The sequence below is a fragment of the Chiloscyllium plagiosum genome, chromosome 3 (genome assembly GCF_004010195.1).
Source record: "Chiloscyllium plagiosum isolate BGI_BamShark_2017 chromosome 3, ASM401019v2, whole genome shotgun sequence".
In the NCBI taxonomy this organism is placed as follows: Eukaryota; Metazoa; Chordata; class Chondrichthyes; order Orectolobiformes; family Hemiscylliidae; genus Chiloscyllium; species Chiloscyllium plagiosum.
This window is the reverse complement of record NC_057712.1, coordinates 118,526,170-118,553,489: the sequence shown is the minus strand read 5'-3', so window position 1 is coordinate 118,553,489 and position 27,320 is coordinate 118,526,170. Positions and strand designations below refer to the sequence as shown.

The window sequence follows — 27,320 nt, the reverse complement described above, 5'->3', positions numbered from 1 at the left end:
TCCTTGGGCATGGCTTTGTTTAGTGGGTGAAAAGTAGTACAAAAAATTATTACACTCAATTAGTGCTAAACACCATTTTGTGCCTGAAATTCCTTGGTTATTGTTCTGATCGAATTCAGAAGTTCTACCCCATAATCTTATTTGCCACTTCCATACAGCATTGGGCAAGCTTGCATATTACAAATTTACATTGCTGGTCTTTCGAATTAATCGTTAAACCAAGGTCCCAGGTGGGTTGGCCATGTATAGAAATTCCACATGATTATTCAAGAAAGAGCAAGTACATTCTCCCATAGTAATTAACCAACACCATCAAAAAACAGATCAATTCATTTTGTTTTCTTGCAGACCTACCCATATGCAAGCAACAATACTTAAAAAATAATTATCTGCGTAGTGTTAGGTATTTGTAGAGATTGTAACAAAGTCAGTGAGATGGACCTCATAGAATATGAATTCTTGATTGGGGTTGTTACTCATTGCAATCACAGAGCCCTGGCTGACAGATATAAACAGGACTGTCAGAGCTTCAGCTCATTCAGAGAGCTGGCTCTGAAGCAGCTGGACCAGCGACAAATATTATGCATGTATAAATAAAGGGTGGCTGGGAGATAGGATACCTTTGCTGTGGAGTTATTTCAAGTAGCCCATTGGAACATCTTGAGAAACTGAAATGCAATTTCTTCTACTCAGGGGGATGGGAACCTGAGACGTAGTTGCAGTGCAGAGGGGGATGAGAGTAGGGAGGACAGGGACAGGATTTCAGGGTCACAGGAATGTGCTGGCAGAGAGCAAGCTGGTTCGAAGTGTGTCTACTTCAAAGCCAGAAGTATTCGAAATAAGGTAGGTGAGCTTGCAGCATGGGTAGGTATCTGGGACTTTGATGTTGTGGCCATTTTGGAGACATGGATAGAGCAGGGTGAGGAATGGATGTTGCAGGTTCCAGGGTATAGATCTTTCACTAAGAACAGGCAAGGCGGTAAAAGAGGGGGGAGGTGTGGCCTTGTTAGTCAAGGATAGTACAACGGTGGCTGAAAGAACTTTTGATGAGGGCTCGTCTACTGAGGTAGTGTGGGCTGAGGTTAGAAACCGGAGAGGAGAGGTCACACTGCTTGGAGTTTTTTTTAATAGGCCTCCGCAGAGTTCCAGGGAGGTGGAAGAGGGGATTGGCAAAATTATTCTGCGCAGGAGTGAAAGGAACAGGGTGGTCATGATGGGGGACTTTAACTTCCCCAACATTGACTGGAAATGCTATAACTCTAGTACGTCAGATGGATCATTTTTTGTTCAATGTGTACAGGAGGGTTTCCTGACTCAGTATGTCGAAGGGCCGACAAGAGGGGAGGCCACACTGGATCTGGTACTTGGTAATGAACTAGGCCAGGTGTTTGATTTAGTTGTAGGTGAGCACTTTGGACAGAGTGACCATAATTCAGTTATGTTTAGTGTTGCGATGGAAAGGGATAGGTACTTAGCACAGGGTAAGAGTTACCGATGGGGCAAGGGCAATTATAATGCGATTAGGCAAGAATTAGGATGCACAGAATGGGGTAGCAAAATGCAGGGGATGGGGGCAATCGAAATGTAGAGCTGGTTTAAGGAACAGATATTGCGTGTCCTTGATAGGTATATCTCTGTCAAGCAGGGAGGGAATGATAAGGTAAGGAAATTGTGGTTTACTACAGAAATTGCATCTCATGTTAAGCAGAAGAAGGAGTCTTATGTGTTGATGAGGCAAGTTGTTCAGATAAGGCGATGGAGAGTTACAGATCAGCTCGGAAGGATTTAAAGAGAGAGTTAAGAAGAGTAAAGAGAGGACTCGAGCAGTCTTTAGCAAATAGAATAAAGGAGAACCCTAAAGCTTTCCATAGGTATGTGAAGAAAAAGAGAATGACTAGGGTCGGAATAGGGACAGTCAAAGACAGAAGTAGGAAGTTGAAGGTGGACCCTGTGGAGATTGGAGAGGTGCTAAACGAACATTTCTCATCGGTTTTCACTCAGGAAAAGGAGAATATTGTAAAGGAGAAGAATGAGGTATGAGATATTAGACTAGAAAGGATCGAGGTTAGTTACGAACAGGTGTTATCATTTCTAGAAGGAGTGAAAGTAGACAAGTCCCCTGGGCCGGATGGGATCTATCCGAGGATTCTTTGGGAAGCTATGGAGGAGATAGCAGAGCCTTTGGCTTTGCTATTTGAGTCATCATTGTCTACAGGTTTAGTACCAGAGGACTGGAGGATTGCAAATGTTATGCCCTTGTTCAAGAAGGGCAGTAGAGATGACCCAGGTAACTATAGAACAGTGAGCCTTACTCCTGTTGTAGGAAAGGTTTTGGAAAGGATTATGAGATGAAATTTATAATCATCTAGCAAGCAACAATTTGATTTCAGACAGTCAACATGGTTTCGTCAAGGGCAGGTCGTGTCTCACAAACCTCATTGAGTTTTTTGAGAAGGTGACCAAGCACGTGGATGAAGGTAGGGCAGTTGACATGGCATACATGGACTTCAGTAAAGCCTTTGATAAAGTTCTACATGGTAAGCTGTTGGAGAAAATGCAGAGGCATTTTGGATTTAGCAGTTTGGATTAGAAACTGGCTTTCTGAAAGAAAGCAGTGAGTGGTGGTTGATGGAAAATATTCAGCCTGGAGTCCGGTTACTAGTGGTGTGGCACAAGGATCTGTTTTGGGACCACTGCTGTTTGTTACTTTTAGAAATGACTTAGACACAAACATAGGTGGACGGTTTAATAACTTTGCAGATGACACTAAAGTCGGTGGACAGTTTGTAAGAATGTTACAGATTGCAGGGGGACTTGGTTAAACTGCAGAATTGGGCTGAGAGGTGGCAAATGGAGTTCAATGCAGCTAAATGTGAGGTGATGCACTTTGGGAAGAATAACAGGAAGACAGAGTACTGAGTCAATGGAAAGAATCTTGGTAGTGTGGATGTGCAGAGGGATCTTGGAGTCCATGTACATAGATCCCTGAAAGTTGCCACCCAGCTTGATAGTGCTGTTAAGAAGGCATACGGTGTGTTAGGTTTCATTTGTAGAGGGATTGAGTTCCGGAGCCGCAATATTATGCTGCAACTATACAAAATGTTACTACGGTCACACTTGGAATATTGTGGACAGTTCTGGTCGCCATATTTTGGGAAGGATGTGGAAGCATTGGAAAAGGTGCAGAGGAGATTTACGAGGATGTTGCCTGATCTGGAGGGAAGGTCTTATGAGGAAAGGCTGAGAGACTTGGGTCTGTTCTCATTGCAAAGATGAAGGCTAAGAGGGGATTTGATTGAGACATACAAGATGATCAGAGGATTAGATAGGGTAGACAGTGAAAGTCTTTTTCCTAGGATGATGACGTTAGTTTGGACGAGGGGGCATAGCTACAAATTGAGGGGTGATAGATTTAAGACAAATGTCAGAGGCAGATTCTTTACTCAGAGAATGGTAAGGGCGTGGAATGCCCTACCTGCTAATGTAGTTGACTCAGCCACATTAGGGAGATTTAAACAATCCTTGGATAAGCACATGCATGATGGGATAGTGTAGGGGGAACTGAGAATAGTTCACGGGTCGGCGCAACATTGAGGGCCAAAGGGCCTGTTCTGCGCTGTATTGTTCTAGGTTCTATACTCTATATCAGAAATAGCGGCAACTATGCTTGGATAGATGTCAACAATTCTTTACTGGACTTGTTTCCATTTTTGTCTTCGGAGAGTTCTTGACACTTTTGAAACTTTTGAATCTGCCATGGAACTCGGATTAAGATCCCATCCAAGATATGGCGCAACATTTAGCACTAGTACAAGACTTTCGATTGCCATTCTTCCAAATCCTTGGTTTACCTTTACCAAACAGTTTGCCCTGCTGTAATAACTTTGGAGCTTAACGTATCAATCCCATTATCAGATCTTAATCTAAATGGTGTCAGAATACCACAGATAGGATTCTACTCTGCACAGGAGAATTAAGATGGGATAGGCAATAAAAGGGTCTTGACCCATTTGTTTTACAAGATTTGCTCAAATGGAATAAAGATGCATGAAGCTTTAGAATCTACAAACCATTAGCAGCATGAAGCTGTGATCGTCTGAAGCATCAAATGTTATGTCACTTTACTGAACAGAAAAAAGCATAATCAGAAGAAATGACTCCTAAAAAGGTAAGTTTTGGGTTTGGCTTCAGCCTTCCCCTTCTATTGCATCTCAGATTAAATAATGTAATCAATGCACCATTGACCTTTTTCACAGCTATCCCAAGCCTACTAACACTGTCACCACATGATCCCAGGAAGAATCTGCAACAGGATAGCAGTAGGAGAATTCACTAGGTACTCTAAACCTGCGATCCAAGGCTTTTATTTACATTGAGCAGGTCACAAAGTGTGATGGGTACGGTGTAGACAATGAGTCATAAATTTGGCTCCATGCAGAAACACATTACCAAGATTTATCACTGATTTTGCCACTTTATGCTATTATCCTGGCATATTAATGCAAAGGAAACTCCAACCTCCAGCCTCTAATCCCCAGTATGTCCGTAATGAAAAGAACATTTGACACCTTGAACACTGGATCGTGTTGAAATGTGACAATGTGCAATGACTCTATAACAATATAATTGGCAAATCCTTATGCAACTGCTTTGTAATTCGGCACATTAGTAAGTATGATGTAAAATCATATGAACTATTAAGCTATAAATCCATGAAGATTTTGTGTTAACCCAGACATTAAGCTATAGCTATTACTCCAAGTACCTGCAAGTTACAAGAGGTAGAAAGGCAAAGCACAGCAAGTTGCTTTTAACATTTTTCTCTACACAGCCTTCGGTTTATACATGCTTTTGAACAAACTTTTTATGTTTATTCGATGTTATGAGTTTTGGATGTTCTTAAATCCTAAGACACTCTGAGACAGAAACAGCATTCCCATGCCATAAACTGGTTCAGTCTTAGGGGAGAAATGAAACTTGAGATGATGTCAATATTGAGGACACTTAACTACTTACTTCAGAGTATCTGGGGAGGAGGTGGAATGGTTATAAAGTCTTCGGACTATTCATGCAGAACCCTAGACTAATGTTCTGGACACATAAGATTTAATCCCAGCATGGTGCCATTTGTATTCAATCTATAAAGTCTGGAATTAAAAAACAGTGCAATGACAAGCAGGTAGCCATTGCTGACTGTTGTAAATATTCATCTGGCTCTCTAATACCCTTTTGGAAAGGAAATCTGCCCTTGTCTAGCCTATATGAGACTCCAGACCCACAGCAATGAAGGAGACTTTTAACTGTCCTCTGTAATGCCAAGCAACCCACTCAGCAATTAGGGATGGGCTTTAATTGCTGACCCAACCAACGTCGTCCACTTACTATGAATGAATATTTTTTAAGAATCTCCTCCTAAGATCTCAGTTTATTGGGCACATGAGCTTGCTGAATCAAGGATGATGTTGGCTAAGGGAGAGGGTCTAGCTCATCTTCACTCAGCAGCCTCCTCTCCAATATCATTCTCCATTCTCAAGGATGTTTAGGGGTTAAGGCATTTCATATCAAGTGAAGTAAAAAGGAACAGGCCCAGTGTGACAATGTTTATGGTGCTCTGAATCTATAAATTGCTTTAAACTAGCTTGCTCCACCAGAGTTTGAAGACCCCAGCTCTGAAGGCAGTTGGGAGATGGTCATGTAACTGGATGAGCAATTCAGAGCCCAGGCTAATGCTTTGAATCCCACTGTGGTAGCTGATGAAATTCAATTTAATAAATCAGCAACTTAAAATCTAGTCTCAGTAATGGTGACCACGAGACTTGATTTATTATTATTAAGAACCCATCTGGATCACCAACATCTGTTCTGGAAGGTGATCTGCCACTTTTACTCAGTCTAGCCTGCAAGTTATTCCAGAAAACCAATACTGGTTTTACCACTGACACCAACATTCATGACTTGTTTTTAAAGGTCAAGTTCATTCAAGAAGTGGTAAAAATTGAACCAGCCCACTTTGAAACATCATTTGTTCAGGCTGCTTGGATTGCCAAGAATCACTGACTCAAAGTTTCCACAAAATTAAAGGGGCAGCACCCAATTCCCTTACCCTGAGAACCCTTTGCACAAGGGTTCTCAAAAGTCACATCATTCAACTTTTGTAGGATTTGTTTCATTCTCCTTCCTTGGGGTAGCAATCAAGGATGCCTGCCCAGATATGCAGAGAGGATCTATTTGTTAGGAGACCTCATCAGTAGATAGTTGGGAAAGCACAACGTTGTAGTCAATGTTTTGGGTCTGAAGAGGGGTAAGAAATGTTAACTGTGATTTCTCTCCACAGATACTGCCAGACCTGCTGACTTTTTCCAGCAATTTCTGGTTTTGTTTCTGATTTCCAGCATTTGCAGTTCTTTTGGGTTTTTCTTTATAGACACTTGTTTGGTGTAACAGGTTTCTGCTGATATGGGTTTGATGTTAACATACCTGAGGGTTGGTCTGCTGTCAGTTTGGTCACAGATATCTGTAAGGCTGAAAGCTTGGCTTTCATGGTACGAATTCCATCAGTGAAATGTGTTTCTTGTCCTTTTAAGAACTGTTGCATTTGTCGGATGACAGTTAGGACTTTCTGTTTATTCAGGCAACCCTACACAATGAAAACAGAGGTGAATAAGGTCTTAGTCCTAATATTTACTGTTTAAACACGTGGTCAAAATGTGGTCAGACTGTTATTCCACAACTGTGTCCTGTATTCTAAATCTACATTATTCTACAATTGCATACTGCATCAGAGGTGTGTGCTTTATTCTAGATCTGCTCTATTATACCCACATATTGTATGTTGTATTCAAGATGTAAACTATATTGTATCTGTGTGCCATATTCCAGCTAATATTATATTCTAGCCATGTGCTGCACTATAGTTGTTCCAGAAAATTGTGATTTGTTGTTTTATTATTGTGCATGGGTTTTTCTTATTGGAGATTACCATTTCCTGGCTTTTGTGTGACACAAACATTACTTTAAACTTTACAGTCCAAGCCTGGAATGTGGACTGCTTCAATATCTGAGGTGTTGCAAATGGTTCTGAACACTGTGCAATCATTGACAAACATTCTGACTTTTGACCTGATGATGAAAGGAAGGTCATTGATGAAGTAGTTGAAGATGGTTAGGCATAGGACACCACTCTGAGGAATTTCTGCAGAGACGTTCTAGCGCTGAGATGACTGACCTTCAAAACCACAACCATCTTCCAATGTGCCAGCATTGACTTCAAACATTTGCTGCACTATAACTGTGTGCTGCACTATAGTTGTGTATTGCACTATAACTGTGTGCTGCACTAGAACTGTGTATTGCACTATAACTGTGTGCTGCACTATAGCTGTGTATTGCACTATAACTGTGTGCTGCACTATAACTGTATTGCACTATAACTGTGTGCTGCACTATAGCTGTGAGCTGCACTATAGCTGTGTATTGCACTACAGCTTTGTACTTCACTATAGCAGTGTGCTGCACTATAGCTGTGAGCTGCACTATAGCTGTGTGCTGCACTATAGCTGTGTATTGCACTATAGCTGTGTATTGCACTATAACTGTGTATTGCACTATAGCTGTGTTGCTACTCTATAGTTGTGTGCTCACTATAGCTGTGTGCAGCACTATTACCGTGTATTGCACTATAGCTGTGTATTGCACTATAGCTGTGTGCTGCACTACAGCTGTGTATTGCACTATAACTGTGTACTGCACTATAGTTGTGTGCAGCACTATTACCGTGTATTGCACTATAGCTGTGTATTGCACTATAGCTGTATGCTGCACTATAGCTGTGTGCTGCAGTGTAACTATGTATAGCACTGTAGTTGTGTGCTCACTATAGCTGTGTGCTGCACTATAACTGTGTATTCCACTATAGTTGTGTGCTCACTATAGCTGTGTATTGCACTATAACTGTGTGCTGTACTAAAGGTGTGTATTGCACTATAACTGTGTATTGCACTGTAACTGTGCTGCACTATTATTGTGTATTGCACAATAGCTGTATATTGCACTATAGCTGTGTGCTGCACCATAGCTGTGTGCTGCACTGTAACTGCATAGCACAATAGTTGTATGCTCACTATAGCTGTGTATTCCACTATAGTTGTGTGCTCACAATAGCTGTGTATCGCAATATAACTGTGTGCTGCACTATAGCTATATGCTGCACTATAACTGTGTGCTGCACTATAGCTGTATGCTGCCCTATAGCTGTTTGTTGCGCTATAACTGTGTGCTGCACTACAGCAGTGTAATGCACTATAGATGTGTGCTGCACTATAGCTGTGTATTGCGCTATAGCTGTGTGCTGCACTGAAACTATGCATAGCACTATAGTTGTGTGCTCACTATAACTATGTGCTGCACTATAACTGTGTATTCCACTATAGTTGCCTGCTCACTATAGCTGTGTATTGCATATAACTGTGTGCTGCACTATAGGTGTGTATTGCACTATAGCTACATGCTGCACTACAGCTGTGTGCGGCACCATAGCTGTGAATTGTACTATAGCTGTGTTCTACACTACAGCTGTGCACTGCACTATAGTTATGTATTGCACTATAGCTATATGCTGCACTATAGCTGTGCATTGCACTATAGCTGTGTGCTACACTATTACTGTGCATTGCACGACAGCTGTGTGCTGCACTACAGATGTGTATTGCACAATAACTGTGCTGCACTGTAGCTATATGCTACACTATAGCTGTGCATTGCACTATATATGTGTGCTGCACGACAGCTGTGTATTGTGCTATAGCAGTGTGCTACACTATAACTGTGTGCTGCCCTATAGCTGTGTGCTGCACTATAACTGTATTGAACTATAGCTGTGTATTGCACTATAACTGTGTGCTGCACTATAACTGTGTGCTGCCCTATAGCTGTGTGCTGCACTATAACTGTGTATTGCACTATAGCTATATGCTGCAGTATAGCTGTGTGTTGCACTGTAACTGTGTATTGCACTACAGCTGTGTGCTGCACTACACTGTGTGCTGCAATATAACTGTGGGTTGCACTTTAACTGTGTGCTGCACTATAGCTATGCGCTGCACTACAACTGTGTATTGCACTATTACTGTGTTCTGCACTACAACTGTGTATTGCACTATAACTATGTGCTGCACTATAGCTGTGTGCTGCACTACGACTGTGTATTGCACTGTAAATGTATTGCACTGTAGCTGTGTGCTGCCCTACAGCTGTGTATTGCACTATAACTGTGTGCTGCACTACAGCTGTATGCTGCACTATAGCTGTGTGCTGCACTATAGCTGTGTATTGAACTATAGCTGTGTATTGCACTATAACTGTGTGCTGCACTATAGCTGTGTGCTGCAATATAAATGTATTGCACTTTAACTGTGTGCTGCACGATAGCTGTGTATTGCACTACAGCTGTGTGTCTTGCACTATAGTTGTGTGCTCACTATAGCTTTGTGCTGCACTATTACCGTGTATTGCACTATAGCTGTGTGCTGCACTGTAACTATGCATAGCACTATAGTTGTGTGCTCACTATAGCTGTGTGCTGCACTATAACTGTGTGCTGCACTATAGGTGTGTATTGCATTATAGCTACATGCTGCACTATAGCTACATGCTGCACTATGGCTGTGCATTGCACTATAGCTGAGTGCTGCACTATAGCTGTATGTTGCACTCTAGCTGTGTGCCTCACTACAGCTGTGTATTGCACTATAACTGTGTATTGCGCTATAGCTGTGTGCCTCACTACAGCTGTGTATTGCGCTATAGCTGTGTGCTGCACTACAGCTGTGTATTGCGCTATAGCTGTGTATTGCGCTATAGCTGTGTACCGCACTATAGCTGTGTGCTGCACTATAGCTGTGTATTGCACTATAGCTGTGTGCTGCACTATAGCTGTGTATTGCACTGTAGCTGTGTGCTGCACTAAAACTGTGTATTGCACTATAACTGTGTATTGCACTTTAACTGCGTGCTGCACTATAATAACTGTGTATTGCACTATAGCTGTGTATTGCACTATAACTGTGTGTTACACTATAACTGTGTACTGCATTATAACTGTGTATTGCACTATAGCTGTGTGCTGCACTATAGCTGTGTATTGCACTATAACTGTGTATTGCACTATAACCGTGTGCTGCACTATAGCTGTGTGCTGCACGATAGCTGTGTGCTGCACGATAGCTGTGTGCTGCACTATAGCTGTATATTGCACTATAACTGTGTGCTGCACTAAGCTATATGCTACACAATAGCTGTGTGCTGCACTATAGCTGTGTATTGAACTATAACTGTGTGCTGCACTATAACTGTATTGCACTATCACTGTGTGCTGCACTATAGCTGTGTATTGAACTATAGCTGTGTGCTGCACTATAACTGTGTATTGCACTATCACTGTGTGCTGCACTATAACTGTGTGCTGCACTATAACTGTGTATTTCACTATAGTTGTCTGCTCACTATAGCTGTGTATTGCAATATAACTTTGTGCTGCACTATAGGTGTGTATTGCATTATAGCTACATGCTGCACTATGGCTGTGTGCCGCACTATAGCTGTGCATTGCACTATAGTTGTGTGCTGCACTCTAGCTGTGTGCTGCACTACAGCTATGTATTGCACTACAGCTGTGTATTGCGGTATAGCTGTATGCTGCACTATAGATGTGTATTGTGCTATAGCTGTGTGCTGCACTACAGCTGTGTATTGCACTATAGCTGTGTATTGCGCTATAGCTGTGTGCTGCACTATAGCTGTGTATTGCACTATAGCTGTGTGCTGCACTATAACTGCGTGCTGCACTATAACTGCGTGCTGCACTATAACTGCGTGCTGCACTATAGCTGTGTGCTGCACTATAGCTGTGTGCTGCACTATAGCTGTGTACTACACTATAACTGTGTGCTACACTATAACTGTGTGCTGCATTATAACTGTGTGCTGCACTATAGCTGTGTATTGCGCTATAGCTGTGTGCTGCACGATAGCTGTGTGCTGCACTATAACTGTGTATTGCACTATAACTGTATGCTGCACTATAACTGTGTGCTGCACTAAGCTATATGCTACACAATAGCTGTGTGCTGCACTATAGCTGTGTATTGAACTATAACTGTGTATTGCACTATAACTGTGTGCTACACTATAACTGTATGCTGCATTATAACTGTGTATTGCACTATAACTGTGTGCTGTACTATAGCTGTGTATTACACTATAACAGTGTATTGCTCTATAACCGTGTGCTGCACTATAACTGTGTGCTGCACTATAACTGTGTATTGCACTATATCGGTGTATTGCACTATATCGGTGTGCTGCATTATAGCTGTGTGCTGCACTATAACTGTGTGCTGCACTATAACTGTGTGCTGCACTATAACTGTGTGCTGCACTATAGCTGTGTGCTGCCCTATAGCTGTGTATTGCATGTTAGCTGTGTGCTGCACGTTAGCTGTGTGCTGCACGTTAGCTGTGTGCTGCACGTTAGCTGTGTGCTGCACTGTAGCTGTGTGCTGCACTATAACTCTGCTGCACTATAGCTGTGTATTACACTATAACTGTGTATTACACTATAACTGTGTGCTGCACTATAGCTGTGTGCTGCACTATAGCTGTGTGCTGCACTATAGCTGTGTATTGCGCTATAGCTGTGTGCTGCACTACAGCTGTGTATTGCACTATAGCTGTGTGCTGCACGTTAGCTGTGTATTGCGCTATAGCTGTGTGCTGCACTATAGCTGTGTGCTGCACTGTAGCTGTGTGCTGCACTATAGCTGTGTGCTGCACTAACTGTATTGCACTATAACTGTGTGCTGCACTATAGCTGTGTATTACACTATAACTGTGTATTGCACTGTAGCTGTGTGCTGCACTATAACCGTATGCTGCATTATAACCGTGTGCTGCAATATAAATGTGTATTGCACTATAACTGTGTGCTGCACTATAACTGTGTGCTGCACTATAACTGTGTGCTGCACTATAACTGTGTGCTAAACTATAGCTGTGTGCTGCACTATAACTGTGTGCTGCATAATAACTATTGCACTATAACTGTGTGCTGCCCTATAGCTCTCTATAGCACTATAACTGTGTGCTGCACTATAGCTCTGTATTGCACTATAACTGTGTGCTGCACTATAGCTGTGTACAGTCGGTTCTGATATAACGTGACAGTTCCGTTCTCATGCGATCTTGCATTGTAAGGTCGCAGAATAGCCTCGCCATTTAAATTAATGAGGGTCGGAACCGCGTTATTACCAATACAGGTAAGGAAATTTGGCGTTCTACAAATAAATGTCAAAAATCTTTAATCGCGTTAAAGCCAATTCGCGTTGAAGAAACGCGTGTTATAGTAGAACCGACTGTACAACTCCTCGGATACTGCCTGACCTGCTGTGCTTTTCCAGCAACACACTCTCAACTCTGATCTCCAGTATCTGCAGACCTCACTGTCTCCTGTACTGCACTATGGCCGTGTACTGCACAGTAGCTGTGTGCTGTATTGTAATTTTGTCCTGTCCTGTGGATGCTTGTTCAATTACAGCTGTTTACTCTTCTGCAGCTGTACCTTACACTCGAACATTGGGAAATAATATGCTTGCATCTCCACTCTTGTTTCCATTACACAGCCAGCTCCTCTCAAGTTTTAGAGCTCTCTCTGTAAAGTGCACAACGACCACTTCCAGCAATGTTTAAACCATTCTGTGTGAGCAGCTCCTCAATGTACACACATAAATAGCTGGTGAAAATGCTTAAAACACGCGTTAAACAAAGAGTTTCACGCGTACAACGCCTGAAATGTTTTTTTTCCCTTCTGTAAAATTTGTTCCAACGGCTCGGACGTATCAACTTTAAACAAGTTTGCGGGAAAGTCTGCAAACCGACAAGAGCGTCCATCCCTTGTCCCATGGCATTTACTTTGGAAATTGTTCACTTTTTAATTCACAAATAAACTCATCTCCCTCCTGTTCTCGCTTCACGGTTTTTCTAAAGAAGAGTGAAGACTGAAGTCGCTGCTTACCTGCGCTGCATGGGATGGGTAAAAGCAGGAGAGCACGAGGTACAGAAAAACACCGTGCTGAACAGCAGCAACCATATCGCCTGTCCTCCTCTAATCCTGGGGAATTCCTTCAGGATCGGGTTTTCACCCTACCCACCCCCCTCCACCCAAACCAGGAAAACCCCTGGCTCTGACTTGCAGGTGCATTTACAGCGAGAGCATCGCTTCCAGTGAGTTTCCCTCCTGGAATAACATGAGAACAGCTGGCTGTGTTTACCACGGGCTCCTTTTCCAGACGCGACCGGACCCACAACAAAACCTGCGGTTTGTTTTCTTGCTGCGGGAGCTGGGGGTGATCTCTGCAGGACTGCCTGGTCAGAGTAGGAAAGGCTGAGGTTCCTCTCAGGATGATGTTGGTCCGCCCCTTTACGGAAAAGGGGTGGGGAGGAAGCTGGTAAAATTTAGACCAAAACATGCCTTCAACTTTACAATTACTTTTTTTAAAAAAAAAGAATATCAAAGCACGCTTTAAGAATTACATTATTTTTTAGCTTGAGCAAAAAACATAAATTAAATAAGGGTGACTTTACAAATAGTTGGTATATCAACCTCTTCAAATATGTTACGACATAGACCTGGAACATAAACCCATTCCTTTTCAAGGCGGTTTACATCCGTGGGCACAAGGATTTTTCAATGTGATCATGCAATATTGCAAGATACCCTTACATCCACTCCGGAAACGTGTAATGACTTCTTTGACGGGTTGATTAGAAAATATCTCCAATGCACACGGTGAATTCGTGCAGCTGATCAATTGGTGAAACAAACACTATCCCGTCAGGTTTCAGAACTGAACCCCACTGAAAATATTAAAAACAACAATTATTTTTGTGATTTTTGAAATATTACCAAAATGGTGAGTGATAATAGGGATTAGAGTATTTTAAAACTTTAGATGTGATATCTTTAAAATTATAAACAGTTCTCTGATTTTAAAAAAGAATTCAATTAAAATGGAAATATGAGAAATATACCTAATTATAAAAAATATACCTAACTACCATTGCCCACGGTGGGCTATTGTACAAAATATGGAGGCATGGGATTGAGGGTAATTTAGCGGTTTAGATCAGAAATTGTCTAGTCGAAAGAAGACAGAGAGTGGTGCTTGATGGGAAATGTTCATCCTGGAGCTTAGTTACCAGTGGTGTACGGCATGGATCTGTTTTGGGGTTACTGCTGTTTGGTATTTTTATAAATGACCTAGATGAAGGTGTGGAAGGATGGATTAGTAAATTTGTGGATGACACTAATGTCAGTGGAGTTATGGATAGTGCTGAAGGATGTTGCAGGTTACAGAGGGACGTAGATAAATGCAGAGTTGGGCTGAGAGGTGGCAAATGGAGTTTAATGCAGAAAAGTGTGAGGTGATTTACTTTGGAAGGAGCAACATGAATAAAGAGTACTGGGCTAATGGTAAGATTCTTGGTAGTGTAGATGAGCAGAGAGGTCTCGGTATCCATGTTCATAGTTCCCTGAAAGTTGCTACCCAAGTTGATAGTGTTGTTAGGAGAGGCGTACAGTGCGTTAGCTTTTATTAGTAGAGGGATTGAGTTTCGGAGGCACAAGGTCTTGCTGCAACTATACAAAACTCAAGTGCAGCTGTACTTGGAGTATTGCGTACAGTTCTGGTCACCACATTATTTGAAGGAAGTGGAAGCTTTGGAAAAGGTGCAGAGGAGATTTACTAGGATGTTGCCTGGTCTGGAGGGAAGGTTTTATGAGGAAAGGCTGAGGGATGTGAGGCTGTTTTCTTCAGAGAGAAGGTTGAGAGGAGACTTAATTGAGACATATAAGGTAATCAGAGGGTTAGATTACCTTATATGTCTCAATTAAGTCTCCTCTCAACCTTTTTTCTCAGATGGTGTTGGCTAGCACAAGGAGACATAGCTTTAAATTGTGGAGTAAAAGATATAGGACAGATGTCAGAGGTAGTTTCTATACTCAGAGTAGTAGAGGCATAGAATGCACTGCCTGTAACAGTAGTAGACTCACCAACTTTAAAGGTATTTAAATGCCATTGGATAAACATATGGATGAAAATGTTAGATGGGCTTCAGATTGGTTCCAAAGTTGGTGCAACATCGAGGGCCGAAGGGCCTGTACTGTTCTGTAATGTTCTGTGTTCCATATAACAGGGCAGCACATGTGAAGTATTGATTTGATTTGATTTATTATTGTGAAATGCACAGAGATACACTGAAAACAGTTGTTTTACATACTATCCAGACAAATTGTATCTTACATGAGTAAATCAGGGTAATAGAACAGAATGCAGAATATAGTGTTACAGCTACAGAGAAGGTGCAGAGAAAGGTCAACATTAATATACGAGAGGTCCATTCATACGTCTGATAACAATGGGGAAGAAGCTGTTCTTGAATCTGTTGGCACGTTTTCAAACTTTTGTATATTCTGCCTGATGGAACAGGGTCGACGAGAGTATAACTGGGGTGGGAGAGGTCTTTGGTTATGTTGGCTGCTTTCCTGAGTCCGTGGGAAGTCTTGAAGGAGTCAGTGGGAGGAAGGCTGTTTTGCATGACAGACTGGGCTGCATTCACAACTCTGTAATTTCTTGGGTAGAGCAGTTGCCACACCAAGCTTGTAATACATCCGGGTAGGATGCTTTCAATGGTGCATCTATAAAAACTGGTAAGGGCCATTTTGGACATTTGGTAACAATGGAATACTTTCAAAGTGCAATACATAGCAAGATTCTTAGAAAAGCCAATGAAATTAAACCAAGCTTTAAGCTGTTTTTGGTTGTGGGGCAAAAGTTAAGGCAGTGCTGGCTCTCTTCAAATTGGGGTCAGAGGAGCTGGGGGGTAGTTTAGTTTCTTTCCAACTAGCCTCTGATTTTAGCTACTTATAGGCATGTTCTACAGAGAGCCAGCATTTACAAAATGGGCTGAATGGCCTTGTTCTGAGGTATAATGATTCTACGACCTAAAAACAGGATACAGACAGTCCCTGAGTTGTGAATGGGTTCCATTCTGGAGTCGACATTTTGCAAGTCGGTTTGTATGCAAGTTGTATGCAAGACACATTTGGATAATGCAAGGCAAGCATTTGTATGTACAGGAAATGTCTGTATGTTGAATCTTTAAAATGACACTCCTGTATGGGATTGCGTTTATAAGTACAAGCATTTGTAAGTCAGATGTTTACAGATCAGGGCTCCCTGATTGGAATGGCAAGAGACTGCAGAGTTCTGTAGTACAGAGATTTAGGTGCCCTTGCACATGAATTATGTAAAGTTAATGTGCAGGTACAGAAAGTAATTGGGGAAGGCATATGGAATTTGCCTTTATTGTAAGAGGGAATAAAAATAGAGAAGTCTTGCCACAGTGGTGCAAGATATTGGCAAGTCCACACCTGGAATACTCTATTGTGGTTTGTTCTCTTTGTTTAAAATAGGACGTATTTGAATTGGAGGTGATTCAGAGAAGATTCACTCCAATCATGCTGGGAATGGAGGACTTGTCTTATGAGGAAAGATTGAGCAAGTTAGGCCTATATTCATTTGAAGTTAACTGAACAAAAGGTTGCTTTGTTGAAACCTGTGAATTCTGCTGGGACTTGGCAGGATGGATGCAGATAAATTATTCCTCTTTATTGGGAAACTAAAGGTAGGAGATACAGTTCCAAGTAAAGGTCTCTCATTTAAGACAGAGATGAGTACAGCAGGGAATTGGATAAGCAGTTCATCAAACAGTAATGTTGCTAGTTGAAGTAGAATGGCTATTCAGGACACAGCAAAAACTCCCTTCCCCTGTTCTTGTTTGGAAAATTGTAATATGCATCTAAATGGCAAACTGGGCACTAGGTTTAATGTCCTATTTGAAGGACAGGGATCACCACAGGGATGAATTAACATTCAAGACTGTGGCACAGTGTGGTGATGGAATTGCATCCACCATAATACACTGTGGAGTTGATAACCCTCGTGCAAAATGCATTGAGAAAATCATTGCAGTGGGATAATAGTGAGGGTGGGGGAGTCTGCTACTGGCAAGACCCTTTTAAGATCCAGACTGACTATGTAGAATTTACACATAGAATCCCTATAGTGCAGAAAGGGACTATCTGGACCATTGAATCTGCAGGAACCTTTCAAAGAGCAATCCCCCCCCACACCTAGCCCCTCCACACAGACCATCCCACAAGGCTGGATCTGAACCTGGGTCTTTGGTGTTGTGAGGAAGCACTACTAACCACTAAACCACCATGCTGCCCAATAGCATTGGAGTGCTTTTTTGATTGGTTTTGAACTGGAAACCATTCAAGTGCAAGATGAACATGACAGCTACTATACTACATAGAAACAGGCCATTCAGCCTAATTTCCATGGGTTGTTTTTACCCATTTGAGGTTCCTTCAGTCATTTCATGATGCAAATAATTATTAAAGCAGTTGACTCTATTCTCATGGAAATATTTGTCCAGTTTCATCTATACTATTCTCTTCGACTGTTCCCCGTGGTCGTGAGTTCTACATTCTTAGGATAAAATATTGTCTTCTGAACTCCTTTTTAGATTTATTGGTGACAATTTTATATCGAGAGTCTCTAGTTGCCCTTCCCCTTTAGAGGAAACATTCTCTTGTAGACAATCTATCAAAAACCTTTCACCTCCTCAGCCTTCTTTTGATTAAAGAAACGGAACCCAGCCTGTCATTCTTTACATCAAATGTAAACCTTTCTGATCTCATGCTTGTAAATATTTGCTGTCAATGCTTCTACATCCATTTTAAATGATGACGATGACCAGAAACACAGCACTCTGCAAGTATGGTCTAACCAAAGTTTGACAAGTTTAACTTAATTCACTGCTTCTTGATTCAATCCTTCTAGACGTAAAACCCAGAACTTGATTTGCTTTTCCATGACCTTGTCAACCTCTCACACAACTTTCAATAAGGTGCATTTGCACTTGGAGTATCTTTTATTCCTCTAACTCTTGTAGACTTGCTTCTTCCAAGTAATAAATTACCCCCTTATCTCTCTACTAAAGCATACTACTTCATATTTAGTTATCTTGAACTTAATTTGCCAAATATATGCCCAATTCTGTAAGTATATTAATGTCCTGCTGCAATCTGATCCAGTCCTCTTTAGTATTAATTCTCTGGATGTAGGTTTGCTTGCTGACCTGGAAGGTTCAGTTTCAGCTGTTTCATTACCATACTAGGTAACATCTTCAGTGAGCCTCCGAATGAAGCACTGGTGGTGTAGCCCACTTTCTATTTATATGTTTGGGTTTCCTTGGGTTGGTGATGTCATTTCCGGCGGTGACATCATTTCCTGTATTTTTGTCAGGGGGTGGTAAATGGGATCTAAGTCAATGTGTTTGTTGTTAGAGTTCTGGTAGGCGTACCATGCTTCTACGAATTCTCGTGTGTATCTCTATTTGGCTTGTTCTAGGATGGAGAAAGTGAGGTCTGCAGATGCTGGAGATCAGAGATGGAAATGTGTTGCTGGAAAAGCGCAGCAGGTCAGGCAGCATCTAGGGAACAGGAGAATCGACGTTTCGGGCATTAGCCCTTCTTCAGGAAGGGCATTAGCCCTTCCACATTGTTCTAGGATGGATGTGTTGTCCCAGTCGAAGTGGTGTCCTTCCTCATCCATATATAAGGATAATAGTGAGAGTGGGTCATGTCTTTTTGTGGCTAGTTGATGTCCATTTATCCTGGTGGCTAGTTGTCTGCCTATTTGTGCAATGTAGTGTTTGTTATAGTTCTTGCAAGGTATTTGTAAATGACATTAAGTTTGCTTGTCTGTATAGGGTCTTTCAAGTTCATTAGCTGCTGTTTTAGTGTGTTGGTGGGTTTGAGGGCTACTATAATTCCAAGAGGTCTGAGTAGTCTGGCAGTCATTTCTGAGATGTCTTTGATGTAGGGGAGAGTGGCTAGGGTTTCTGGATGCATTTTGTCTGCTTGTTTGGGTTTGTTGCTGAGAAATTGGCAGACTGTGTTCATTGGATCAAGTTTAGAGTGGTGCTGGAAAAGCACAGCAGGTCAGGCAGCATCCGAGGAGCAGGAGAATCGACGTTTTGGGCAAAAGCCCTTCATCAGGAATGAGGCTGGGAACCTTGAGAGTGGAGAGATGAATGGGAAGGGGGGTGGGGTTGCGGAGAAGGTAGCTCAGAATGCAATGGAGGTGAATGGAGGTGGGAGTTAAGGTGGAGCGGATAGGTGGGAAGGAGGATTGACAGGTGGGACTGGTCATGAGGATGGTGCTGAGCTGTAAACTGGAACTGGGGTAAGGTGGGGGAGGGGAAATGAGGAAACTGGTGAAGTCCACATTGATGCCCTGGGGTTGAAGCATTCCAAGGCGGAAGATGAGGCATTCTTCCTCCAGGTGTCAGGAGGTGAGGGAGTGGCAATGGAGGAGGCCCAGAGCCTGCATGTCCTTGGCAGAGTGGGAGGGGGAGTTGAAATGTTTGGCCACGAGGCAGTGGGGTCAATTGGTTCTGGTGTCCTGGAGGTGTTCTCTAAAGTGCTCTGCGAGAAGGTGTCCATTCTCCTCAATGTAGAGGAGACTGTATTGGGAGCAACGGATACAATAAATGGTGTGGAAGAGCAGGTTAAACTTTGATGGATGTGGAAGGCTCCTTTGGGGCCTTGGATGGAGGTGAGGGGGGAGGTGTGGGTGCAGGATTCGCAATTCCTGCGGTGGCAGGGTAAGGTGCCAGGAGGGCAGGGTGGGTTGTTGGGGGAGTGGACCTGACCAGGTAATCGTGGAGGGAACGGTCTTTGCGGGGTGGGGAAGGAAATATGTTCTTGGTGGTGGGGTCAGTTTGTAGGTGGTGGAAATGTCGGCACATGATGTGATTTTTTTTGTGGAGGATGGTGGGCTGGAAGGTGAGGACCAGAGGGGTTCAGGCCTTGTTGCAGTTGGAAGGGTGGGGTTAAAGGGCAGAGGCGCGGGACATGGATGAGATGCGTTGGAGGGCATCTTCAACCACGTGGGAGAGGAAATTGCGGTCCCACGCCTCCCAACAAACCACCCTCCCCTCCTGGCACCTTCCCCTACCACAACAGGAATTGCAAAACCTGTGCCCACACCTCCCCCTTCACCTCCGCCCAAGGCCCCAAAGGAGCCTTCCACATCCATCAAAGTTTCACCTGCACATCCACCAATGTCATTTATTGTATCCATTGCTCCCGATGCGGTCTCCTCTATATGAGGGAGACTGGACGCCTTCTCACAGAGCGCTTTAGAGAACATCTGCCGGACACCCGCATCAATCAACCCCAACACCCCGTGGCCCCTCCCACTCTGCTGAGAATATGCAGGTCCTAGGCCTCCTCCACCGCCACTCCCTCACCACCTGATGCCTGGAGGAAGAATGCCTCATCTTCCACCTTGGGACCTTCCAACCCCACTGGTATCAATGTGTACTTCACCAGTTTCCTCATTTTCCCTCCCCCAACCTTACCCCTGTTCCAGCCTTCCAGCTCAATACTGTCCCACCTGTCAATCATCCTTCCCACCTATCCGCTCCACCCTCCTATCCCACCTATCATCTTCACCCCCACCTCCATCCACCTATTGCACTCTCAGCTCCCTCTTTTTGAATACACTGTAGAGGTGATTTTCCTCTACCTAGTTCCTCTGTGCTGCAGTGTGTGGTGGCTTGTTGAAATATTGTTCTGATGCAGCTTCGTTTGTGGTTGTTGGAATGATTGCTTCTGTAGTTCAGTATTTGGTCCGTATGTGTTGTTTTCCTCTAGATGCTGGTTTCAAGTTCCCCATTGGCTGTCTACTGTGACATCTCAGAATGGGCAGTTTGTTGTTGTTTTCCTCCTCTTTAGTAAATTTTATGCCAGTAAGGGTATTATTGATGGTCTTGAATGTTTCCTCTAATTTGTTTCATTTAGTGATGACAAAGGTGTCATCCACATAGCAAACCCAAACTTTGGGTTGGATGTTTGATAGAGCTATTTGTTCGAGTCTCTGTATTACTGCCTCTGCTAAGAATCCTGATATCGGAGACCCCATGGGTGTTCCGTTGGTTTGTCTGTAGGTTTTGTTACTGAAGGTGAAGTGGGTGGTAAAGCATAGGTCCACTAGCTTGACGATACTGTCTTTTGTTCTTGCTGATGAAGTTGGTGATGTTTGGTGTATGTGTCTTTGGTTCTTATAATAATATAGTCAGTGTTTCTTGGTCAGGTTGATGTTGATGGATGTGAACAGGGCTGTTATATCAAAGGAGACCATTATTTCATCCTCTTCTATTTTGGTGTCTTCAGGAATTCTTGGGTGGAGTCAGTGGAGTGGCATGAGTTTTCTACTAAGTGTTTTGGTCTTTGGTTTAGCTCCTTGGGCAATATGTACGTTGGTGTTCCAGGTAGCGAGTCAGTGGGTCTGAGGGGGGCTCCTGGTTTGTGAATTTTGGGTAATCTGTAGGAACATGGTGTGTTGGATCCGTCTGATTTCATTTTTTGGAAGTCGGTCTTATTTATTTCTCCAGATTTCTGAAGGTTTTTGAGGAGGGCTGTGATTCGGTTCTCTAGTTGTGGGGTGGGTTCTATCACCACTTGCCAATAATCAGCGTTCATAATTACAAATTCCCCTCCAAGCCAACTCACAAAATTACTTGCTGTATCTTCCTAAAAACCTTTAACAATCCGTGCACCAGGACACAGAGATCTCTCAGCTCTGCACTATTTCATCATTTAGATCATATACTTCTTTTCTGTCCTTTTTCCAAAATGGATAACTTCAGATTTTCCCATATTGTACATATTTGCCCAATGTTCGCCCATTCATTGAACCTACCTTGATCCCTTTGTAGCTTCCTTACATTCTCTCCATAGCTTGCTTTTCCTCCTCATCTTATGTCATCAACAAATTTAGTTACCATACCTTTTTCCTTTTATTCAAGTCATTTATATAAATTGCAAAGAGTTGAACCTTTAGTATTGATCCTGACTACCCTGCCAACAAGAAAATGGCCCATTTACATCTTTGCTTTCCTGTTGGCGAGACAATCTTCAATCCACATGAATATATTTTCTTGTACACTGTAAGCTTTTATTTTGTGAAATACATTTTAATGTGGCACTTTATTAAATACCTTCTGGAAATCTAATTACAGTACATCCACTGATTTCCTTTATTCACGCGAACATTACTTTTTCAGAAGAACTCCAATAAAATGGTTGAACATGATTTCATTGTCACAAAACTCTGATAGATTCAACATAATCAGGAAGAGTCAACAAAGTGCCCCAATAATACCTCTGTCAGTTTCCCTCTGACAGTTGTTAAGCTCACTGGCTTGTAATTTTCTGCTTTCTCTCTCCCTGCCTTTTTGAATAAAGAAGCTATACTCATTATTTTCCAAACTCATGGAAGCTTTCTCAAATCTAGGGAATTTGAGAGAATTGGAACCAAAGCACCAATCTCCCTGCTTATTTTAAAACCCTTGGATGAAGTCAGCCAGGACTGGTGATCTGTATGTCTGCACTTTCAACAATTTGCCCAGTACTATTTTCCTGGTGATTTTAATGTCCTTGAGCTTCACCCTCGTATTCAGGCAAAACCACTGAAAAAATCAACTTTGATGGATTGATATGATATTCGAATGGCTGAAAAGCATTTTCTTTGACAGGTCCAGTTTTCTCAGTTCTCAGATGTCCAACAGTTCAGGAGAGAAACCAGAAGTGCTCTGAAGCTCTAGTTGAAGCACAGCACCATTGATATCATTGTCTGAGAGGAGCAAAATGGTGACAACATCCATCAGACTGCAGGATGCTTCGAGTCACAATGTCTTAATGAGGAGGCAAAGAAGGAAGAACCTTGGTGGAAACTAATGACCTTGAATAGACGCCATCTTCATTTAGAGAGACAGCTTGATGATGGGGTACTTTACCTTCCATTACGTAGAACAGAAGGTTACAGACCTTTCTGCCCTCGATGTTGCGCCTCACTGTGAAATTAATCTGATGCCCATCTAACCTATACATATGGATAACAATAGAAAGGTATGTCCAATGCCCATTCAAATGCCCTTAACGTCAGCGAGTCTACTACTGTTGCAGGCAGGCTGTTGCACCCCCCTACTACTTCGATTAAAGAAACTACTCATGATATCTGTCCTAAATCTATGTCCTCTTGTGTTAGCCTTCACCATCCGAAGAAAAAGGCTCTAACTATCCACCCTATCTAACCCTCTGATTATCTTACATGTCTCGCTTAAGTCACCTCTCAAACTTCTTCTCTACATTGAACACAGCCTCAATATCCTCAGCCTTTCCTCATAAGACCTTCCTTCCATACCAGGCAACATCCTAGTAAATCTCCTTTGAGCCCTTTCCAAAGTTTCCACATCCTTCCTGTAATGCAGAGATCAGAACTGCACGCAATACTCCAGGTGCCATCTGACCACTGTCTTATACAGCCGAAGCATGACCTTGTGCCTCCGAAACTCAATCTCTGTACCAATAAATGCCAACACACCATATGCCTTCTTGACAGCCTGATCAACCTGGGTGGCAACTTTCAGGGATTTATGCACCTGGACGCTGAGATCTCCCTGTTCATCTACACTGCCAAGAATTTTACAATTAGCCCAGAACTCTGCATTTGTAATACTTCTTCCGAAGTAAACTACCTCACACTTTTCCACATTAAACTCCATTTTATCTACGTCCCTCTGTAACCCACGTCATCCTTCGGCACTATCCACAACTCTGCCTAACTTAGTGCCATCCGCAAATTTACTAACCTGATCTTCTATGTCCACATCCAGATCATTTATAAAAATGACAAACATCCAAAACAGATCCTTGCGGCATACCACTGGTAACTGAGCTCCAGGTTGAACATTTCCCATCAAGCACCACCCTCTGTCTTCTTTCTGCTAGCCAATTCCTGATCCAAACTGCTAAATCACCTTCAAGCCTGGAACTCCGTATTTTGTGCAATAGCTTACCATGTGGAACCTTGTCAAACACTTTACTGAAGTCCATATACACCACATCAACCGCTTTAACTTCGTCCACCTGTTTTGTCACCTTCTTGACAAACTCAATAAGGTTAGTTAGGCATGATCTACCCTTCACAAAACCGTGTTAATGGACAACCATGGGTCACTGTTGGTGCAATGGCTCACAACACTTACATTTCAACTGAGGAAAATATGGGTACCTCAGGACTAAGCAGACACAGGAAGAAATTAGTTTACATTGTCAGCCACAGGCTAAACAAAACATAGATAGCAGCACCCTCCACTGGATTGTAACTGTAAAGTCTCCATGACAAAACAATCCAATTCAGAATCACAGCCAATGAGCGCACTCTGCTGGTTGAGATGTGGACGTGATGTCAAAGCTCTGGATTAAAAGGGGCCAGAATGCAGAAGTTGACAGATGCAAAACTGCTATACGGAGAGATCCAACAAATGCTTCTTTTGTAAACATCCAACTTAGTGGGAACCAGCAGGACATTAACATAGAAAATTAACTTGTGTGTGTATAGGGTGGGCGGAGGGGGGGTGTCAATTGGTTTGCCCAGTAATTGTGGTACCAGACTGTATTTGACATTATTTGTCCAGCCTGAGAAATAACGTCAGACCTAACGAAGATACAGACAAGCAGAGGAACTCCTGCTGGAGTCAGGTCTGTCATGTTAGAGGAAACAGTTGCTCTGATGAAATGCAATTGACTGGAAACTCTTGGGTTCATTTTTAAAACCAAAATGGGTGGATTTGAATCAGTACGGAGGTGATCCTGAGGTCATTATCTCTGAGATCCTACTTTTAATTTTATTTCGTGGGTCCCTCTATTCTGCTTGCAAACGTCATTGCTTCACCACTGGTCGTTGGCTGCTGTTAGTCCAGACTCCAGGCAATTTGTGGAAAAAGCAGAGAAGGATCTGGGTATTCCCAGACAGTGTTGGTGGGGATGGGGCAAGGGGGAAAAAAAGAGAGAGAGAGAGAGAGAGAGAGAAAGAAAGAAAAGAGGTGAACTGCTTGCCTTCTTTCTTTAGTCAGTTGGTCATAACAAGGTACACTTAACATATCCCTTTCCTCTGGATATCTTTCTCCCAAAACGTTTTAAAATTATTCAAAAAAGCCTGGTTGAATTGAATGATCAAAAAACAGCAAGTTTAATAACCACTAAGCATGAGAGGTCATAGTGTAACAAGTTAGAAATAAAAAGCAAGACAAATTTAAACATTTTTTAAAAACACGTACATATATCAGTGTCTGAATTGTTTGTGAAGAGTGGATAGTTGAATGTTGCAGTCATTGCAGTGGTGGTTATTAGTGTTCATATTAGTAATTGAACAGTTGGTGTCATAAGCTTTAGTTTTGTAGATAGATTGAGATTCTGTAGTTCTGATTCCTTTCAACAATAACTGAATTCCAGCATTCCGTGCAAGTGCAGGTTGTGCGGTTTCCTTTGGTCACTTTGCTTGCCACCAGACTTCATGCACTCTGAGTAAAAGTCCCCTTACCTCCAACCCAAGGGTGATAAGGGCTAGTTCTTTGACTGTGACTTTCACTGTATGCTAATCACTAAAACCAGGCCCGTTCCCACAAGCACACAGTCCCACAAGCACACAGTCCCACAAGCACACAGTCCCACAAGCACACAGTCCCACAAGCACACTCCAGTAGAGTTTAAATTGGCTTTTAAATTGATAGGAAACAGAATAAACGTGTTTGCAGTTTAGCACAGCACCTGCAGGGCAAAGCTTCCTGTTGAGCAATGCCTTTGCAGTTATAAGAGACCACAATCCAATCTGTTCTGATGTGCTTTTTCTCCCTTTTGAAGGGCTGTTGTTTAAAGTTTCTTTCATCTCCAGTAGTACATTCCGAGAGTTCAGCTTCCAAGGCAGACATGTAATTTACATTTGCAGCCATTTTTGCCTATCATTCCTCTTTTCTAAATTTAAAAAAAATTGGAATTACAAATTGAAAAAATGCCTACACTACTTTGGGGTCTGACCTGTGGCCATGATAATACTTGGAGAAAGTGAGGACTGCAGATGCTGGAGATAGGAGTCGACTGTGTCGTGCTGGAAAAGCACAGCAAGTCAGGCAGCATCCGAGGTGCAGGAGAATCGACGTTTCAGACATAAGCCCTTCATCAGGAACCTGAACCGTCGATTCTCCTGCTCCTCGGATGCTGCCTGACCTGCTATGCTTTTCCAGCACCACACTGAACCCACGATAATACTGATATGGACCAGAATCACTAGCTGTTCTCCCTCGCCCTTTAAAATATCCTGTAGCTACTCAATGACATCCTTGATGTTAGTATCAGGATCATACAATCCTTGCGTCACATCTGCAGCTGCAGAAACACCTATATGTTCCTATTAGGATAGAGTCCCCTATCACGATTGCTCTCCCAATTTCTTTTCCTTTCTTACCCCTTGCAGCTGAGCGACATACTGCCATGGACTTGGGCTTCATTACATTCCTGAGAATCCATCTCTCCCTCAATATCCACAACAGAAAATGTTGAGAGGAAGGTGGACCCAAGAGACTCCTGTACTACTACCATTGTGTTTTTACTCTCTGCCACCTACTCATTTCCTTGCTGCTTCTGCACTGTTTACCTGTGATGTGATAACCTTCTGGTACTTGTTGTGCAGGAGTACCTCTGGCTTGCAGATACTCCAGTGACCATGCTAGGTCTGAAACATTGATTTCCAGTAGCTGCAACTGAAGACATACCCTGTACAAGTGTTACCCTGGATAGTGAAAATATTCCTGGCTTTCCAAATCCCACAGGAGAAGCATTCAACCTGGCCAAGCTGTTTTACCATTCATTTCCTCTCATTTGAAGAATATTAATATACGTAACACACCCAGAGGAGATTACCTTGTTTCTTATGCTTTCAGGACACAATATTTTACTTTAAAGGTTGGACAGTGGAAATACTCATCTTTTCTTATTCATCAAGGCAGCCACTTGTCCAGTGTTGGTTCCTGGACCTATTTGAGTATTTCTTTCCCTGTAATATTATTCATTAACATTTTCAAAACTCACCCATCTCCTGCAGCTATTCAACTCCTCATCTTCGAGACTGAAGATGGAGAAAGAAAATGGTGAAAAAGGACATCCCTCCCCTTCTCACCAAATGACCCTTTCACCAAACTTGCAATACTTCACTCTGCACCAGAGCACTACCGACAGTCCAATTATTTGTACTAGTGGGATTCAGATCCCTTCCCCACCAGGCAGTTACGAA

General features: G+C 42.6%; 1 protein-coding gene across 1 annotated transcript in view; it reads right to left on the bottom strand.

The window, feature by feature from the left end:
- Nucleotides 1-13,413, bottom strand: part of LOC122548476 (fibulin-7) — a 45,281-nt gene extending 31,868 nt beyond the window's left edge. Inside the window, exons 1-2 of the mRNA XM_043687188.1 lie at nt 13,067-13,413; nt 6,478-6,637 (exon numbers count right to left, since the gene is read on the bottom strand). Coding sequence (XP_043543123.1) covers nt 6,478-6,637; nt 13,067-13,141 — 235 coding nt within the window. The 5' untranslated portion in view covers nt 13,142-13,413. The remainder of the gene's footprint in view (nt 1-6,477; nt 6,638-13,066) is intronic.
- Between the last annotated feature and the right edge of the window lie 13,907 nt (nt 13,414-27,320).